General features: G+C 35.3%; 1 protein-coding gene across 14 annotated transcripts in view; it reads left to right on the forward strand.

Annotated features, from left to right (window-relative positions):
• mcf2la (mcf.2 cell line derived transforming sequence-like a) overlaps positions 1-19093 on the forward strand; it is an 87008-nt gene that overhangs the window by 18594 nt on the left and 49321 nt on the right. The window contains exon 1 of one of the 14 annotated variants that reach the window (XM_089132039.1): positions 6143-6514. The exons of the other annotated variants lie outside the window; for them this stretch is intronic. Coding sequence (XP_088988165.1) covers positions 6442-6514 — 73 coding nt within the window. The 5' untranslated portion in view covers positions 6143-6441. Of the gene's footprint in view, positions 1-6142; positions 6515-19093 lie in introns of those variants that run through there. 14 annotated transcript variants of the gene reach the window in all.

The raw sequence follows: 19093 nt of genomic DNA on the forward strand, positions 1-19093 counted from the left end.
GTACCTGTGTTAACAAATGGGATCTTATTGTAAAGTGTTACCCACTATAGTTTGTTGTAATGAAAGATGTGTAAGAGTCCCCAAACTAACAACTACTGTATGTGTGTCAACAGGCTCGTGGTTCCAGGAGTTGTTTGGGATTTGAAACTTGTTTGTCTCATGAATCTGATCTTTGTTGTATTTGATTGGTTGCCGTTTGATCTTTAGATACTGCTGTGACCAAACCCATGCAAATAGCCACCACAGACTGCGTGAGACTGATCAGATGACCAGCCGTCTGTGTGTGTGTGTGTATGACATTTGCCAGCGACATCATCTGATAGGAAGTTTTGATGTGTCGGATGATCATTGTGTTGAGCTGACATGCACCCTTATTCTCAAGTGATTTGAAAATTCCCGCTTTCTGGTAAATTTGCAGTCATATGTTCACAGCAGCATTTGGTTTCCTCAAGTCTGCTGATTTGCTGTAATCAAGTATTGTTCCCTTAAGCCGTTAATGGATTTTTTTTTAAAGCCTTCTGCCTTGAACTGCTTTAGATTCAGGTCGAGTTTAGAAATCTGGCTGTGGATCAGTCAGGGCAGGGGGATATATATTTCTACAGCAATACAAGAATTACAGGAAAACATCCATTATGAAAGACGATTTCCCCCTAAGATACGAAGAATCATGTGCTTTCCTAAAAGTATCTCTCAGTAAAAATTGCATCCCTGCCTTGTGACTCAAATGAACACAAGAGTTTGTTTAAAAGAAGTTCTTGAACATGCACCTGAAATGCCACAATAAAGACTAATAAACTACAAGTCAGGAATCAGGTTACGTGTAGAAAATGTAGCAATAATAATATATTAATTATAAACGATAATACCAATAGCAATAATAAATAACAATAAAGATAAATAGTAAGGTTAAAACTACTGTAATCAAATGTGTTTTGCTTTCATTGATTTAATGTTTTTCAGTTGGTTTGAACTATTTACAGCCAATTCACTGAATAAAATGTTGTTGTTTTTTGTTCTTTTTTTAATTAATTATACAAAAATTATTGTCATGAATGATGCAGTATAGTATTTTATTTTTATATAGATACTAAGGCTTTCAAACGATTAATCGCGATTATTCTCATCCAAAATAAAAGTTTGTGTTTACATAATATATGTGGGTGCACTGTGTATAATTATTTTGTATATATAAATACACACACATGCTTGTATATATTTAAGAAAAAAATATTGTTTATGTATAAAATATTTATATTTATATATAATATAAATTATAAATAAATCTATATAGAGTATATACGTCATGAAAATATTGTGTGTGTATTTATATATATAAAATAATCATACACAGTGCACCCACATATATTATGTAAACACAAACTTTTATTTTGGATGCGATTAATCGTTTGACAGCCCTAATAGATGCTAAAATATGTTTCTTTTTTACAGTTTTACTGTTAAATAAAATCACTGTATTGTGTGCTTAATGATATTATATATATATATATATATATATATATATATGATTACATCACATGAAATGCTGTGATCAGGCGCTGGTGTTCTCATCGCTGTCCGTCAAAATAAAAGTCCCGCTTCCAAGACTTCGGCCAATAAGAAAAACTGATCGGCCGGTATTTAAAAAATGTTTAAAAAATGTACCGATGTGTCAGCCTCGGCGATAAATATTGTTCGACCACTTAAAGATTGAGCAGTTTTTTTATTTAACATGCTGTATTCATTTATAATGCCTTTCAAGTGAATTTGCCACTTGACAATCCCTTTCACGTTCGCCATCAAGGATTCTCCTGTAGGATTAATGTTTATTAAAGGGGCTGGTCATCTTCACAAGGGCAAATATAATATGTCAGTTAATCCATCATCAGATGCTTCCCTCCCTGTTCTGATCAGTGATCACATGATTTGTTGTATACAGTGTTACATAATTTACACACTATCTGTCTAATCTTAGCAATAGCATATATGAAGTATCGGTTTAATTTTCTGCTGAATGGCTCAGGGAAACCAGTTTGCCAGAAACAGGATGTCTGACCAAAGTTGCAGAAACAGACTTGTGTTTTTCTAATTATAACCGCTGTAGAATTATGAAGGATGGCCACATGTATCCTGTCCTGCTAGACTATACATTTATCTGACTCAATAGCCCTTGAGTCTATTTTTACTGCCATCCCTCTGTATGTTTAGCAGACTGTTACTGTAAATATGAGATCAGACTCTTCAGGTCGATTTCAACTGGTTGCAGATTATTTCTCACTAAGAATAAGTGCTGCCACTAATGAGGTAAGCAGAGTTTGACTTTAGAAATTGCAGGAATTGATGTAGTAGTAATATCCAACCAGAAAAAGGCTTTGTGGAAACACTGATCGTAACTTAAGGATAGTTCATTATCTGTTTCTAAACAATGTGTTTAGGCACTTATTTGTATCGCTCTAACATTAATTTAAGGTGCAGAACTTTATTGAGTCATGAACAATTCAGTTATGAATTAGTGGGACACATGATCAAACAGATCCAAACTCGTGCCATTTACTGTTTTAATAATGTTTTCTACTGTGGCAGAAGAAAAAGTGATGGGTGTGTGAAGAGCAGTAAAAAAAAATTCCTCATAAGGACTCATTTCTCTTTTCTGTTATTTATACCCTCACTTCCACATAAAACATGGAAATCCCTGTGCTTATCAACTAAATGTCTATACTGAAGTGTGCTCTTTTTTTAGCTTTTAGCTAAGTTAGCTTATATTTTTTATGATCCATTTTTCTTATAATTTTTTAAATAAAAAAATAGTAATACGCTTTTCATATGCAGTATATACATGTGGGTGCACTGTATAATTATATATATATATATATATATATATATATATACAAATACACACATGCTTGTATATATTTAAGAAATATTTTCATGTATATACTGTATATAGATTTATTTTTTTAAATATTTTTTCTTAAATATACATACATGTGTGTATATATATATATATATATAGGGCTGTGCAAAAGTTAATTGCGATAAATCGCATCCAAAATAAAAGTCTGTGTTTACATAATATATTTGTGTGTGCTGTATATAATTATTTTGTATATATAAATACACACACATGCATGTATATATTTAAGAATTATTTGCGCTTAAATTCTGTATATATTTATAAATACATAATCTATATTATATAAATATAAATATTTTATATATTAATAACACATTTTCTTAAATATATACATGCATGTGATTAAGTGATTCAACATTTCAACTTTTTTCAGTTATTTGCCAAGGCCAATCTAATTTCCTGATCTTTGTTTAATTTAGTTTTGTTTATATCAGCCTAATTTCAACGAACAAAAAAGTTTTTAAAAGTATGTTTTAGTTAAGTATGTTTATCAGACCCTCATTTTAAAAAAAGTTTCAGTCTTTAGTTTAGTTTTTGCACGTTTGCAGATAATTTAAGAACTATTTATTTATTTGGAAATTTACAAAAATAAGGTTATAATATATAGTTTATTAATAATAATATTTTTTTTTATTATTCTACTACAGTAAAATATAGACTAAATTGGGCTATACGATGAAAACCAATGCCCCTTTTTCACTTCCAGTTCCCTCTACAAATATTTTCTACTCCATTATTTAACATGGCTGTTTATATAAATTAGATGTACTGTTATGTACACTGAGGCTCACTGGCATAGTGTGACTGATAAGGCACAGAAAGGGACATTGTGTCTGTCTTTCTAAAAGTGAAAGCCAGCCTCTCTTAAATAATCTGTAGTGTGTGAGTGTCTCAGACGAGTGTGTGTGTGTGTGTGTGTGCATATATATATAGACGGACACAAGATCTAAGAGGAGAGAGCCAGGGGATTTCCAGCGAGACTGCCTGAACTTGACCTGCAATTTGAAGGTCCTCCTGTTGTATGTGCCCTATGACCTTCAGGCAATGAGAGAGCCTTAGGGTGAAGATTGCATATCACAAAAGTTACAGTGAAAGTATATACCTTTCCCAGACGGCGCTGACCCAGATACACCTTTCTGTAAACTTATCTGTGATATTGTCTGAAAATAGCATGTAGCGCATTAAAATGCATGACATGGTGTCGTTGTTTAAGAAATCACAATGCTCTAAGAATAGAGTACTCACAGAAAACTCACACTGGAGAATATATTTAGTGAAGCTTTACTTTTCTAACATTGGCAGTCTTTGCTGTTGTTCTGCTAATTTATAAGCATAAAAAGCTTGTTTTGATCTCTCTCTCTCTCTCTCTCTCTCTCTCTCTCTCTCTCTCTCTCTCTCTCTCTCTCTCTCTCTCTCTCTCTCTCTCTCTCTCTCTCTCTCTCTCTCTCTCTCTCTCTCTCTCTCTCTCTCTCTCTCTCTCTCTCTCTGAAGGGTTTTGAGCTCTATCAATGGCTTTGCAGAACTATAGAGCTGTTTAATTCACAGCAGCAGACTCTCTCTAGCCACAAATGTGTGTGTGTGTGTGTGTGTGTGTCTCTCTCTTTCCCAGGCTATTTGTGAATACAGACTTACAGGGCCATTCACTGTGCTCTTATGGATTGCTTGCCGATCTCCCTGACACTACACTATAAAGGTTTCTCATATAAAAGATGTTGAACTGTGTGTGTGGCACTCCTGCAGCTCTATATGCGAGACCACAGAGCAGAGTAAAAAAAAAACAACAACATAAAAATGCAATTGTATCAAAAATATATGGTTGGGTAATATATTGATTTGTTAACATTAACTAATAAATTATTAAAATCAGTTATCTGTTAATTAGGGCTGTCAAACGATTAATCGCGATTAATCACATCCAAAATAAAAGTTTGTGTTTAATATATGTGGGTGCACTGTGTATAATTATTTTATATATATATTAATACACACGCATGCTTGTATATATTTAAGAAATATTTTCATGTATACACTGTATATACTGTATATTTATATATCATTTATATTATATATATTTTATATATAAACAGTATTTTTTTCTTAAATATACATGCATGTGTGTGTATTTATATATATAAAATAATTATACAGAAAGCACCCACATATATTATGTAAACTTTCATTTTGGATGTGATTAATCGCGATTAATCGTTTGACAGCCCTATTTAATAGACCTGAGCTAACATAAACTAAGTTGTATTTGTATTAACTCATGTTAACAAATGCTATATCAAATGCATTGCTCATTTAATGTTAATTAATACATTAACATTAGGACCATACTGTTACTAGTATATTATGGATTGAATACTTCATTCATTATATCAATTAACTTTCATGTAGTAATTTCCTACCCTATCTCACGACCAATTCGTACGAATTCGTACGAGTGATTCAAAAGTGGCTAATTCGTACTAATTCATACGACCTCACTCGTACAAATTTGTACGATTTGTCTAAACCCACGTGACGGTTATGTTTAGGGGCGGGGTCAGGGGTAAGTCATTCGTACGAATTCATACGAATTGGCTAATTCGTAAAATATGTACGATTTAGCTAAATCGTACTAATTCGTACGAGTGAGGTCGTACAAATTGTTACGAATTAGCCACCTCGTAAAATTCGTACGAATTCCCGTGAGATCGGGTTGTAATTTCCTATTTCAACTTTATTATTATAATAATTTCCTTCTTTCTTTGTGGATGGCAAAAACAGTATTTAAAATGGAGTAAAATAACAATAGTGCAAATTAAGTATAATAAAATAAAATAATTAGGCTATATTACATAAAACCAATAAAAAAAAGAATACAAGATTAAAAGGGATAGAGTAAAGCTGATTCAATATGCCAATGACTGTAATGGCAATATGAACATATTGTATATGAACGTTCTCTCTCATTCACTTTAGAGTCTCATGATGATGTATACGGCTGTGATTTGTTTACTCCGCCCCTCCGTCCAGCCCCAGTATTTTGATTGGCTGTCTATTATTAATCCACAGGTCCCTGGCAGCGTAACAAATAGAGAAAACTGCTCTCTCCATCGCTCTCTCTCTCTCCCTAAAACCTGTTAGCGGCAGGACGATTAGAGAGCGTGTGTGTAAGAGCTTATCCCCCCCAACCAAACACACACACACACACACACACACACACGCACACACGCACACGCACAGGTCCTACAGAATTGCGTTCTGGTTTAAGCAGTTGCCCTGGGGCTTTTTCTCCCTTTAACTCCATCGTCTGTTGCTTCCACCTGCACATTGTGTGTGTGTGTGTGTGAGAGGGGTGTAACCTGATGCCGGTGGAGTTCGTGTGTCTGCCTGTCCGTGTCTGTTGGGAGATGAGGATATGTGAAGTGCGTTGACGGACAGTTTAGCCTGGGTAATGCGCGGCTGCTTGCGTGAGGATGAAGCCCCAGAGATAAAGGCACCTGAGGCAGGAGGGTGACCGGGAAAGGTGCACTCTGAGCGGGATGGAACTCAACCGAGTGTCCCTGCTCTGTCAGGACATTACCAGACTATGGCTGCAACTGAAAGTAATGACAGGTAGGCGACTGAACTGGTCTATTTATCTGTATAAATGGAGTATCGAAGCTGGTCAGACGTGTCCTTTTGTTTTAGAGTTTGGTGTTTATGTTTGTGTTGATACACTAAAAGGTTCTGCCTTAAATTAAGTACTTCAACTTGGATGTTTAAATCATTTCAACCTTAAATTACATTAAAACTGACTTAAAAAATGAGTTGAATCAAAAAAAGTGTAAAGTTGCTTAACTTATTTTGTAAAAGCATTTGTCATCTTGTTGATCATATAATATTTACAGTATATCAGAGTTTATGCAAGTCTTTTATTGTGCTCGCCAATGCTGCTTTTATTTGTGAACCATTCAAATTTTTACAAATAACAGTAGATTTATACAGTATTTATCACACTGTTCTTGTTCTCTTTGTATACAGTGCCTTGATCTGAAGGTTATTTTAACTTTCCCACAATTCATTGACTGGCAAGTTGCGACCCTGAATTTGAACGTAAACTCCCCCCTCCCTCCTTTATTTGCTCTCAGATCGTGAGAAGCATATTGTTTGTTGGTCAACGGTTTGTAACAGTTTCACCCGTGTTCATTGGCTCTGGACACATGGGTAACTTTTGGCATTGGTCTGGGTTTTTGCCAACTTTCAGAACCCACTTGGACTGGCACCAGAAGTTGTTTTACATTCAAAGCTTCGCTTCAAGCCTGTCAATATGCACAATATGCACTGTGAATGCTCATCATGGACGAAATTTCACTGTGTATGACAAGTAATGGAAAAAATTTGCTATTGAATCTAGACTGGCATGCTTTCAATGTAACTATGACCTTAGGCTATATAAGACATGTTAGTTGCTGAAGAAAATGAGAGCAGGTTTAATAAGGGAAATGTCAAACAAGAACACAGATACCTGAGTGGTTCAGGGTGTATTTTTTACCATTTATAGGGTGGTGTCCAAGAACACACTGTGTGTTTGCCATTTAAAGGGATACTCCACTTTTTCCATAGTATATATTTTTTCTAGATATGGAAGTCAATGGGACCAGAAACTCTCTGGTTACTGAGATTCTTCTAAATATCAGAAAATCGGATTGGTTTCAAAACGTAAAATGAGCCTATTTCCAAAAAAAGAAAAAAAAGAAAAAAAAGTGGAGTATCCCTTTAAGAGTATGTGGGGTGTGACTGTCTCTATTATATTTGAGTCGTTTCTGTTCTTTCTAGAGAGTGTGTATTTGATCCACTATACGTATGATAATATGTGCTCTTGCATGATTTTAACTAGAGTTTTACATTTTCTGGATGAAATTTGAATTGTGTTTGCTTACGCAAAACTCATCGTCACGATGCTTGGGTGGATAAATGCCAGGGCATTCCTGAGCAGTTGCTAAGGTGAAAGGTTTTCAGTATGTTGCTGTGCAGTTGCTCCTTTAATGTGTATATGTATATTTTATAATCCACCAGATGAAAAGTCACTTTCTACGGAAGAGGATTAGGGCCAAGCAATAATAATAATGAAAAAAAAAATAATAAAAAATAATAAAAAATAAAACTTTAATCTCAAGATTAAAGTCATTATAATGCGAGATTAAACTCGTTAAATTTCGAGAAAAAAGTCTAAATACAATCTTGAGAATAAACTCATTAAATATCTAGAATAAAGTCGTTGTGTTTCGAGAAAAAAACTCGGTAAATTTTGAGGAAAAAGTTGAAATACAATCTTGAGAATAAACTCATTAAATTTCGAGAAAAAAAGTCGAAATACAATCTTGAGAATGAACTCCTTAAATATTGAGAATAAAGTAGTTGTGTTTTGAGAAAAAAAATCATTACATTTCGAGAAAAAAGTCGTAATACAGTCTTGAGAAAAAACTCATTAAATATCGAGAATAAAGTCGTGTTTCGAGAAAAAACATTAAATTTCGAGAAAAAAGTCGAAATACAATCTTGAGAATAAAGTCGTTGTATTTCGAGAAAAAACTTGTTAAATTTCGAGAAAAAAGTCGAAATATAATTTTGAGAACCTCATTAAATATCTAGAATAAAGTCGTTGTGTTCTGAAAAAAAAACTCGTTAAATTTCGAGAAAAAAGTCGAAATACAATCTTGACAATAAACTCATTAAATTTAGAGAAAAAAAGGTTAAAATAAAATCTTGAGAAAAAACTCATTTAATATCGAGAATAAAGTCGTGTTTCGAGAAAAAACTCGTTAAATTTCGAGACAAAGGTCGAAATACAATCTTCAGAATAAACTCATTAAATTTTAAGGAAAAAAAGTCAAAATAAAATCTTGAGAAAAAACTCATTAAATTTCGAGAATGAAGTCGTGTTTTGAGAAACTGTCTCCATGGTTACTTTGTAACATTATACACTTTGTAACATTGTTAAATTATAATGACTTTAATCTCGAGATGGTTTTATTTTTTTATTATTGCTTGGCCCCTAATCTTCTTCCGTAACTTTCTAAGTAATAGAAAGTTAAAAAATTTGAACAATCCATAACTCGAATGGATGGGATGGGTTGCACACCCGCTACCATTCAAAAATATTTTTAATATGAAGTCTTTCACCAAGACTGCTTAAAATACAATAAAACAGTAATATTGTGAAAAATAGTTGCAGATTAAAATTAAATGTTTTCTATTTTAAGATATTTTAATTTAGCTTTAGTTTAGAGTTTAGCTTCATTACTCGAGTCGTCAGTGTCTCATGATCCTTCTTACTTACTTACTCACTCAAGAATTGTTTCTATTTATAATCAATGTTCATATTTTAAGGGAAACTGTCTGTAATACAAGATTCTTTACAAAGTTGAAAAGTCTTTACTGTCACCTTTGATCAATATTAATTGAATAACTTTTAAATGGTAGAGTCTTACCGTAGACTTAATAGTACAAGCAACAATAGTGATGCTTGCATAAATGTTTACAGACGGTTATATTTTCTCATTGTTCTGGTCGACTGCACAGGGTTTGTCATGACAATTTTTCTCACTATGATGACTTGGTAACCATCTATCTAAATACGTCCAGTATGGTTGTTATATATGTGGCCATCTACAGTGGTTTTGTTGGCTTCAAGTCCAGAAACTCTCCAATATCACTGAGAGAGAAAATAGAAGATTGTAATATCATACCCCGTAATCAGTCACATTCTGCATTTATTTACTGCTGAGAGTTTTTAAAGACTCTTTTACAGACAGACTTTTATTTTTGTCCAGTTTGGACCACAATGATCTGATATACATTCAATTACATTGTTAAAGGGATGGGCATTGGAATGTAGAAAATTTGACCCATTTGTTATTGGTGTAGGGGGGCTGTGTGTTGTCTGATTCTTATCCTTCCAGCCTGGCAGATGGAGACTCTGTATAGTGCAGCAATAATGGCAAATGTTAGTGCATGAAATACATACACATCTGACAGCACAGACGCAGCTGCCCTTTTTGTTAGCAGTTGGTGTGATTGTATAATTGATACGTTATTGTTCACATTTGTCCATACAGCTGGAGTCAGACCACATGTCTGCATACTGTTCATCATTACAAACACATGGTTTCAGAGCCCTTATGACACTCAATCATGTGCAATGTTAATGTGGGACATTATTCGCTAAGTTGTTTGTGTATGTTGTGAAATAAATAATGAGCAGGTTTGTAGTTTTGCGCGGTGAAGATCAGAGATGCAATCTGTGTATGTGTGTAATGATACTGTTGTCCTCTGTAGAGCTGCTTTATGGCTGAATTGTAAATTGAATTTGTTTCATAATTGAAAAAACTGAGACATTGTAACACTGTTATTGAACTAATTAAATCAACATTGAGCTGAATAACGACAATTGTCTTCTGTAGAGCAGCTGAAATTGAAGTAATTTCATAGTGTAATTGATTGATTTGGCAACAAAATTATCTCTGTAAAGCTGCTTTGAAATAATTTTTATTGTAAAAAGCAGTATATATATGGTTAAGGATCTGAACTGTGCAAATACAAATTGATATTTGATCCCAGATTCAGAATTAATTATATCAAAGCGATTAGTTCATTAAAAAAAAAAGAAAGAAAAAAAATCGTCATTATGTCATTCTAAATCTGTATGACTGACTTTATTCTGTGGGGCTACAACGTTGGACCACATTAGTGCTTTTCACACTGTGTTTAAAGGAGTAGTTCACTTTAAAAAAAACTTTTGCTGATAATTTACTCACCCCCATGTCATCCAAGATGTTCATGTCATTCTTTCTTCAGTCGAAAAGAAATTAAGGTTTTTGATAAACATTCCAGGATTTTTCTCCATATAATGGACTTCAATGGGAACCAAACGGTTCAACGTCCAAAAGACAGTTTCAGTGCAAACTGTTCAAAGGGCTTTAAACGATTCTAGATCATGATTAAGGGTCTTATCAAGCGAAACGATCGCTCATTTAACAAAAAAAATAACAAAGTTTAAGTTTTATAAGCTCAAATGTTCGCCTTGCTCTGTTCTGTGATGCGCGCTTGTGACTCTCCTGTTCGAACTCGTTTATCAAAATGAACGAATCTTTTTTCGTGTCATTTGGTTCATTCAACGAACGAAATGAACAAGTTGACTCAGGAAAAGATTTGTTCATTTTGATGAAGGAGTTCGAACAGGAGAGTCACAGAAAAGAGCAAGGCGACCATTTGAGCTTATAAAACTTAAACTTTATTTTTATTTTTAAATGAGCAATCGTTTCACTTGATAGAACCCTTATTCATCGTCTGGAATCGTTTAAAGCCCTTTGAACAGTTTGCACTGAAACTGTCTTTTGGACCTTGAACCGTTTGGTTCCCATTGAAGTCCATTATATGGAGAAAAATCCTGAAATGTTTATATCAAAAACCTTAATTTCTTTTCAACTGAAGAAAGAATGACATGGACGTGTTTTTTTTTAAAAGTGAACTACTCCTTTAACCCCGGGTTATCATCTATCTAAACACCGCTTTTAACCCTGGGTAAAGGAGCTAAAGCTAGACGCTTAGCAACAGTCAACCAATTGCGGACATATTTGTGTGCTTTGTACAGTCACGGAAACACTGCACTGCACATTGTATATAAAAAGTAAATTGAGCATTCGAAAGGAAAAAATGTCAAACGCTGACAGAAAATGCGACAGTTTGAGTGAAGAAGAGACCGTTTCATTCTTACATTTTATAATCCGAAAAGTAAACTCGATTGTACAGTCAGCAATACGCAAAGCGAAACATCAGTTTATGAATTATGACTTACGGGCTTACGAGAAGACTTACTCAAAGATGATAGACCATTGATGAACTACTCCTTTAAGTGATTTGATATACTATGATTCAGTATGTTAACTGTTGGATTAGCCGCTGTGATGTTCATTGAGCTTTGCTTTGTTTGGAGCACATAAAACATAGTTATTGTGGATATCACAATGAGATGTGGGTGTGACTCTGTGTGTGTGTGTCTTTACCTGGCCTTCACTGTCGAGTGTTGCAGTAATGGTTTCTGCATTGCACCTCCGTGTGTTTTACCGTGGCCTGGTTTCTTTATAGTTCAGACAGGCTCGGACAAGACACAGTCAAAGAGGTCTTTAACAAGAACTGCAATATGTGTTTAACCTGGGCTGCTTGCACAGACACGAAGAACAAAGAGGATATTTGCCTTGCATGTTAACATTAAGTGTGTGTGTGTGTTTGTCAGTATGTGTCTTGTTTTTCCATCTGAGCTCTTAGTGTAATACTTAGGTTTTTAAGCCACTGTACCCAACACTCGCCTGTAAATAATGCAGAGAGTGAAGTGAACACAACCTCAGAGACACGGGAAACATGCTGTCCTTGTTCTCCTGCACCAGGAAACCCTGTTCCAAGAGAGGTGAGATCTTGAGGCTCACGATTGCACATTTATAGCTGAGTTTTATGCTATAGTGAGTAATTTGTAGGACTTAAAGGAGTAGTTCACTTTAATAAAAAACATTTGCTGATAATTTATCGGATAATTTGTCTTTCTTTCTTCAGTCAAAAATAATGTAAACATTCCAGGATTTTCTCCATATAATGGAATTCAATGGGAACCAAATGGTTCAAGGTCCAAACGAGAGTTTTAGTGCAGCTTCAAAGGGCTTTAAACGACACCAGACGATCAATAAGGGTCTTACCTAGGACCCTTCGAGTCATGACTCAAAAAAAGATTTGTTCATTTTGATGAACGAGTTCGAACAGGAGAGTCAGGAGAGTCGCTAGATAAGACCCTTATTCATCGTCTGGTGTCGTTTAAAGCCCTTTGAAGCTGCAATCAAACTCTCATTTGGACCTTGAACCGTTTGGTTCCCATTGAAGTCCATTATATGGAGAAAATCCTGGAATGTTTTCATCAAAAACCTCAATTTCTTTTCGACTGAAGAAAGAATGACATGGACATCTTGGATGACATGGGGGTGAGTAAATTAAAAGCAAAAGTTTTTAAAAGTAAACTACTCCTTTAATAATAATTATGAGGAGAGCATCAGGATGTTCGACAGATAATAAGACCAGTGTTGTCGCATGTAACATTACAATTTTTTTTAATAATCAAATCATATCATATCAAATTATAAAATTGTATTATTCATTTTTATTTTATTTTTTAAATCTAACATTGCTTTTTATATTTATTTACTAAAAAATACAATAGTTAATCAATGCGAGTCTTTTTTTTTTTTTTTTTTTTTTATTGGTTGTGCACATTTTCCAAATTGTCAAAATGCAATTTGGTTTCATGAATTGTTCCTTCAGTTGTGATGCCTGTATAAATAAATACACTTTTTACCCATAAAAGTCATAGTATAGCTTGTATGTCATTACCTGAACACTACGACAGAAGATAAAGACTTAGGCCATATATAAATTATTCACAGGAAAACATGTTAAATATGTAATTTTGGTGATCAAAGATGAGATTTGAGGGATACAATTTACAACAGGGGCACTTTAAGTAACGCAGTACTTTAAATGTAATGGATGCTTTCTGTGGTTCTACTTTTGTGAGCCAACACACTCATTTAACAAAAGACATCTATCAGTTTCCTGAGATGAATATGGGTCTTTCATAACTGGGATCTTTTAGGTTACAGATCTTCAATCACATTGAGGTAGCGGTCACGGCTCAACCCATCCGAGTGGCATTAAATATGTAAGGCCTTGTAAAGAATACTCGTCTATCCGTTGAATGGCATTAAAATGAGAGCGTCTGCCCTTCCCCCGGTTCTTGTGAATCGCATCACCCTATGCTCCGGCGTTGAATCGCTTTGTCAATGTGCGGTTGGCGTTCTTGGCGTCCACGCAGGGCCCTGGCCCGTTTCTATAGCCTGTTTTTGCTGGTTCGGTTTTTGCGGATATGTGAGAGGATGTTTTGTATTGAGCGGAGGCTCTGTGCCGTGTCTTTGTTGATTAAACACCAAGAGATGAGATGGTGAATGAAACGTTGGACTTTGCTCAAGCTTCTTTCTCATGAGCCCATCTGAGGCGACGGCAAGACTGAACGTGCCCCCCTCTATCTCAACGGCTATTGTTTAACAGGAGCAATGGGATAAATGTAAATGAAAGACCACATCTGGTTATTGGATTGAGGATAAAATCACAAACTTGCTTCTTTATTAGAAGTTAGTATAGGGCCCTATTTTAACGATCTGAAACGCAAGTATCAAGTAACTTTGTGGCGGGTCCTGGGAGCTGTTGCTATTTTACCGATGGGATAAATGACTCTTGCGCCCGACGCAAATTTAAAAGGGTTTGGTCTGAAATAGCTTCATTATTCATAGGTGTGGTTTGGGCGTTAGTTGAAAACTTTGGTTTTTGTTTCGATCTATCTCCATGTTGAACTGTTTTATGTGTTTATTGTATTGTATTATTATGGAAACACGTTCATGAACAATATATGTTATTACTTTGTATCGGATCCCGTTTGAGCCCTAGAGCAGACCGGAGATCTCTCCATTTGTTGAAACCCTTCCTGATGTTGACTCTCGTCTTATTCCGACGCCTGGCACTAGACACAAGTTTTATTGTCTTTGTCTTATGTGGAGTTCGCGTTGGGGTTTGAAATGAACCACAAGCCGGTCTCTTTGAATCCATCTTCTACTTTTGTGGAAAGCTGACTGAAGTTTTGAGTTGTCTTCTCTGATACGGAGAATGGCGGCGAATACACAAACCTGCCAGACATCGCCAGGTGGGCGTGAACACACATGACACGCCCAGTCTCAAACTCCGTCCCGAATCCCTCTTATTTATTTTACTGTACAGGATTATAGAGGCGATCGCAGTGATCAGATAAGGGCTCATTCAGCCCACCAGGCAATCATTTAAGCATGTATGGGTTAGAAAAACGGCTATTTTTAACATGAAATGTTGCATAATGCACCTTTTGTGCTGTTTGCTGTTTAAAAAAAGGTATTTGAGTTTGTGCTGCAATGTGAATATCTTCGCAGATGAAGGAGTTGCTGGCATTCCTCTGCGTCTATGTCATGTGCTCCGTAGCCGTGACTACATTCACAATGTAACAGCCTCTTATACCTAATTGCTTAAATGCATAATAGTGTTTGGAATACAATCCAATTTGCAACACAGAGGAACTTGTCATGGAGTACTTGGCCATAAAGTCCTTTGACCTGTTATTTTTAAGCAGGTCTATTTTTATATGTTCTCTCCCATCACATTTTGTCTTTGTGATGTTGCACAACCTGTAGAATGAACCCTTATAGCCTGAAGCAACAAGTGATGAATCCATGAGATGAACGTTGAGTATGGATGTACTGACTTACGACCATGTCAAAGAAAAGCAAAGCATCAGGGGCTTTTGCAATTTTTTTTTTCTCATAGTTGCTATAACTAATGGATTTACCCGCTTTTTGATGTTCACGCCGCAGGAACTGGAAACGATTTTGGTTATAGTAACAGCTTTTTGGGAGAGGGCCTAAATAAGCTCCTCCTTCAGAGGAGGATCTAACTCCGCACAATAGGCCTATGTCACACTTCCTGTTTCCGGAAGGCGGAGTAGGGATACAGAACTTCCGGTCAACAGTATTTCTCGATGGATTTAGATTATCAGCCCTAATGTCTAAACCATCCGATGTAGACTTACCAAGAGCTGTGAGGTTGTGAAACGAAGGTTGTTGAAGCTATAAGTGTATATGAAATCAGCCTTGTTTTAAGAAAAACATGTTTTATCTGCGAACTTATGAAAGAAAACTACACTACCCACAATTCTAAGCATGTTGCCAGGGTAGCGGTTTTCCCGCACAATTGGGCTATTTAAAAAAAAAAAGAGTCGCGGGAAAGATTACAGAGTTGCGGGTTGCGTTTTTTGGGCTATATTTATTATGTACTGCGGCCTGCAAAAAATAATAATAATTAAATTGTAGACAAAGAAAAAATTAAAAGGGAACTGTTTATTAGTGGGTGTTGTTGATCCCCGGGAATGAATATTTGGCAACAACCACTGTGGAGTTTTTGCTTCTTCTGGGGGTTTCAAAACTTTAAACTTAACACACACACACACATGTATATATATATATATATATATATATATATATATATATATATATATATATATATATATATATGTAAAAGTTTATTTTAAGGCCCTTTGTGGGAATCCAGTCGTTGTCTAATCTGATTGGACACTGGAAAATTGGGCTAGTTTTCATTCCATTTGGGCGGGTTTTGAGTTATCATTGGGCTTGAAATATTTCTGGGACCTGGCAACCCTGCATAGCAGCAACCTCTGCTGATTGGTCCGACTCGCTGTTACGATAGAAACGTTAACCTTACTGGCGAACTGCTAGAGCTACCCGCGGCTGTTGTGGTAGTGAACCGGGTTGCTCTGCATCAGGACGTAGACAGCCATACCTCAGCTTTCACGTTTTATTTACCATCCGAACCACATCGTCATGTGACTTCAGGCAGGTTGCGGAGAGATTTGGTCCAGGGGTATCTATCGGACTCCACCATTGTAAAAAGCTAACCGAGGGTCTTCCGGTCTTCAATTTTTTTCGTGACATAGGCCTATAGGAGCTACCAGTGACACAAGTGTACTGTATGATGATTGGCCGAACGTCTGCCATATGAAACACTGGCACCCGCCATTTTTAAAAAGCCTTATAAAATACATGCTCCATGAACTATCTCCACGAACATGGAAAACCACTGATGCCAAAGTCCAGGCACTTCAGTTGTTGATATTATTGAATGCTACGCTTAAAGTCCCCTTATTTTATTTTAAAGTATTTTGTCCTTGAAAACGGCAGTGAACCGAAGACTCAAAAATACCCGGTTTGAAATCGTTGATGTTTCTGACCTCACAAACACCAATCAGGTCAAGGCGTGATCAACGAGTGGATCTCTGAATCCTCCCGTAACCTCTCTAGCTCAGTTTGAACCTGGACTGTGGCAGCTGTCTCTAAAGTCACGCGTCATCGGCTGATCTGAGACCAGCAATCCCTGTAACATCTTAATCTGAATGTGGTCTGCAATCTGTGCAACAATCCGCACTTTCAGCATCTACAGTTACTATTCTCAGGCGTCTGTGTCACCAGGGTTGATCCCATTAAGGATTGACAGCGCTCTCTTTATCCTCAAGCATCTTTCCATTGCTGGAGTGAGTGGAGCGGTGGGAAAGGAGAGGGGAGATAGTTCAGTTTGAGTAGAGCATGTTGTTATTGACACTGAGGGGGATGAACTTTGAAGTTCAAGGGACTGTACTTATATGGTGCAGCAAATGACGAGAGTTTTGAAGAACAGGCACAATGTCATTGAACTTTACAGAATCTTAATAACAGGATGAGTAGCTAGCGTGTTTTTCTATAATGTTGTAATGTGCCTGACATCACCGTCCTTCAGGCGTCTTTATCTTCTCCTGATGGCTAATGTTCTCCACAGCTTCCAAACCAGGGCATTTCCTGTGTTACGAGATTATATTAACAAGCCACTTTATCAGATGATGTGAAGGTTGTGCTTCACAAGGGGTTTAGACAATATATTAAAAAATTAAATCTCACAGAATAATCAAAAGTAACGTAGTATAAATCACGGTAAATATCGTGAGTGATTTGTAAACTTGTTTGAGTGCAGCACAGTCAGGGTCAATTTAGGAAAAATGGGATTGAGGAAGTCAATTAAACTGTGATTAAGTTGGTTGTCATAGGAATTTATTTTAGAAATTGTTGCCCTCAAACCGTATTCACTTATAGCCCTTAATCCTGTAATTGTGGACATGGACTCAGATGTGATCCTAATTTTTATTTATTATAAATGTTATATATCACTCTCTTCGATAAAGTTTTGTCTATCCATTTATGGTGTTTTGTTTTTATTTTGGGGGTATTTTTGAATTTATTTACTTCAAAAAGTACCATATTTTCTATGTAAATTATGCTTATTATTATCTTTTTTTCTACATTAAAATATCAAGTTCTTAGAGCTAAAACGTAAAGTTGAAGTGACTTTGCTGTCACCTGGTGTCTTATTTTGGCTTATTTTAAAATGCTCTAAATTACAGTTTTTCCCAGTCAAAAAATCAGAAAAAGATTTTAAAAAAAAAGTGTGTGTTCTGGAGGCAAACTTAGGAAAAGTAGCCAAGTCTTGTACCGCTCAGATCAAGGGAAGTATTTTTTAAAAATAAATCAAAACTATTTTTCACACATTTGTCCGGAATACGGTTTTAGGATATTATGATTAAAAATAAAATAAAAATGTATTTAAATCTTTAATATATATTTTTTATCAGTTTTATTTTTAGTCTTGCTTACCTCGTAAATGTTTAGTGTTTTGTTCCTCACAATCTGTATAATTCTCAAAAGAATAGTATTAAATGCATAATTCTGATTGGTCAATACCAGCAATAAAAACAAAATCTTTGGGTGATTATTTATTTACCAAATGTTTGGGGTCAGTAAGATTTTTTTTTCTCTCTTCTGCTCCCCAAGGACGAATTTATTTGATCACAATTACAGTAAAATGTGTGAAATTTTAATAGAATTTTATTAATTTGTTTCCCCTATATTACATTTTAATTAATTTCTGTAATTTCTGTCATTGTCTTAACTCCAGTCCCCACATCAGTTGTCCTTAATAATTTTTGGTAAACCATGATATATTTCAGGACCGTTTTATCAAAGTTATTCTAATTCCAGTTTTTATTTTTATTTTAGATAATTTTATTATATTATTATATTATAATAATAATATAATAATTATATTATTATTATTATTATTTTACTGTATGTATTTATCTTTTATTCACTTTACAGTTTCTTGGTTACAGTAAGACAATTTTTATTGCATGTAAATTGTATGCATGTAATTTAATTCTGGATTCTGATCAACTGCATAAACACATTCTATTAATAACTATTCATAATTTATTTGTTGCTATTTTAAGGCAGCAAAAGCCATCCTATCTGTTTCTTACAACCTCTGTGTTGTTGACCCAGATGGTCTGTTGCACAGATGGATGTTGTCTGCTGGACACGTGTGTGTGTGTGTCCATGCTAATAGGCTGTGCCAACTGTGCCAGTGGTTAGTCAGGATGGATCGTTTTGGATCTTTGTTTCAGATTCATCTGTTCACACTCTGGACTAAATTGAC

The sequence above is a fragment of the Pimephales promelas genome, chromosome 6, assembly GCF_988280905.1.
Source record: "Pimephales promelas chromosome 6, fPimPro1.hap1.1, whole genome shotgun sequence".
Classification (NCBI taxonomy): domain Eukaryota; kingdom Metazoa; phylum Chordata; class Actinopteri; order Cypriniformes; family Leuciscidae; genus Pimephales; species Pimephales promelas.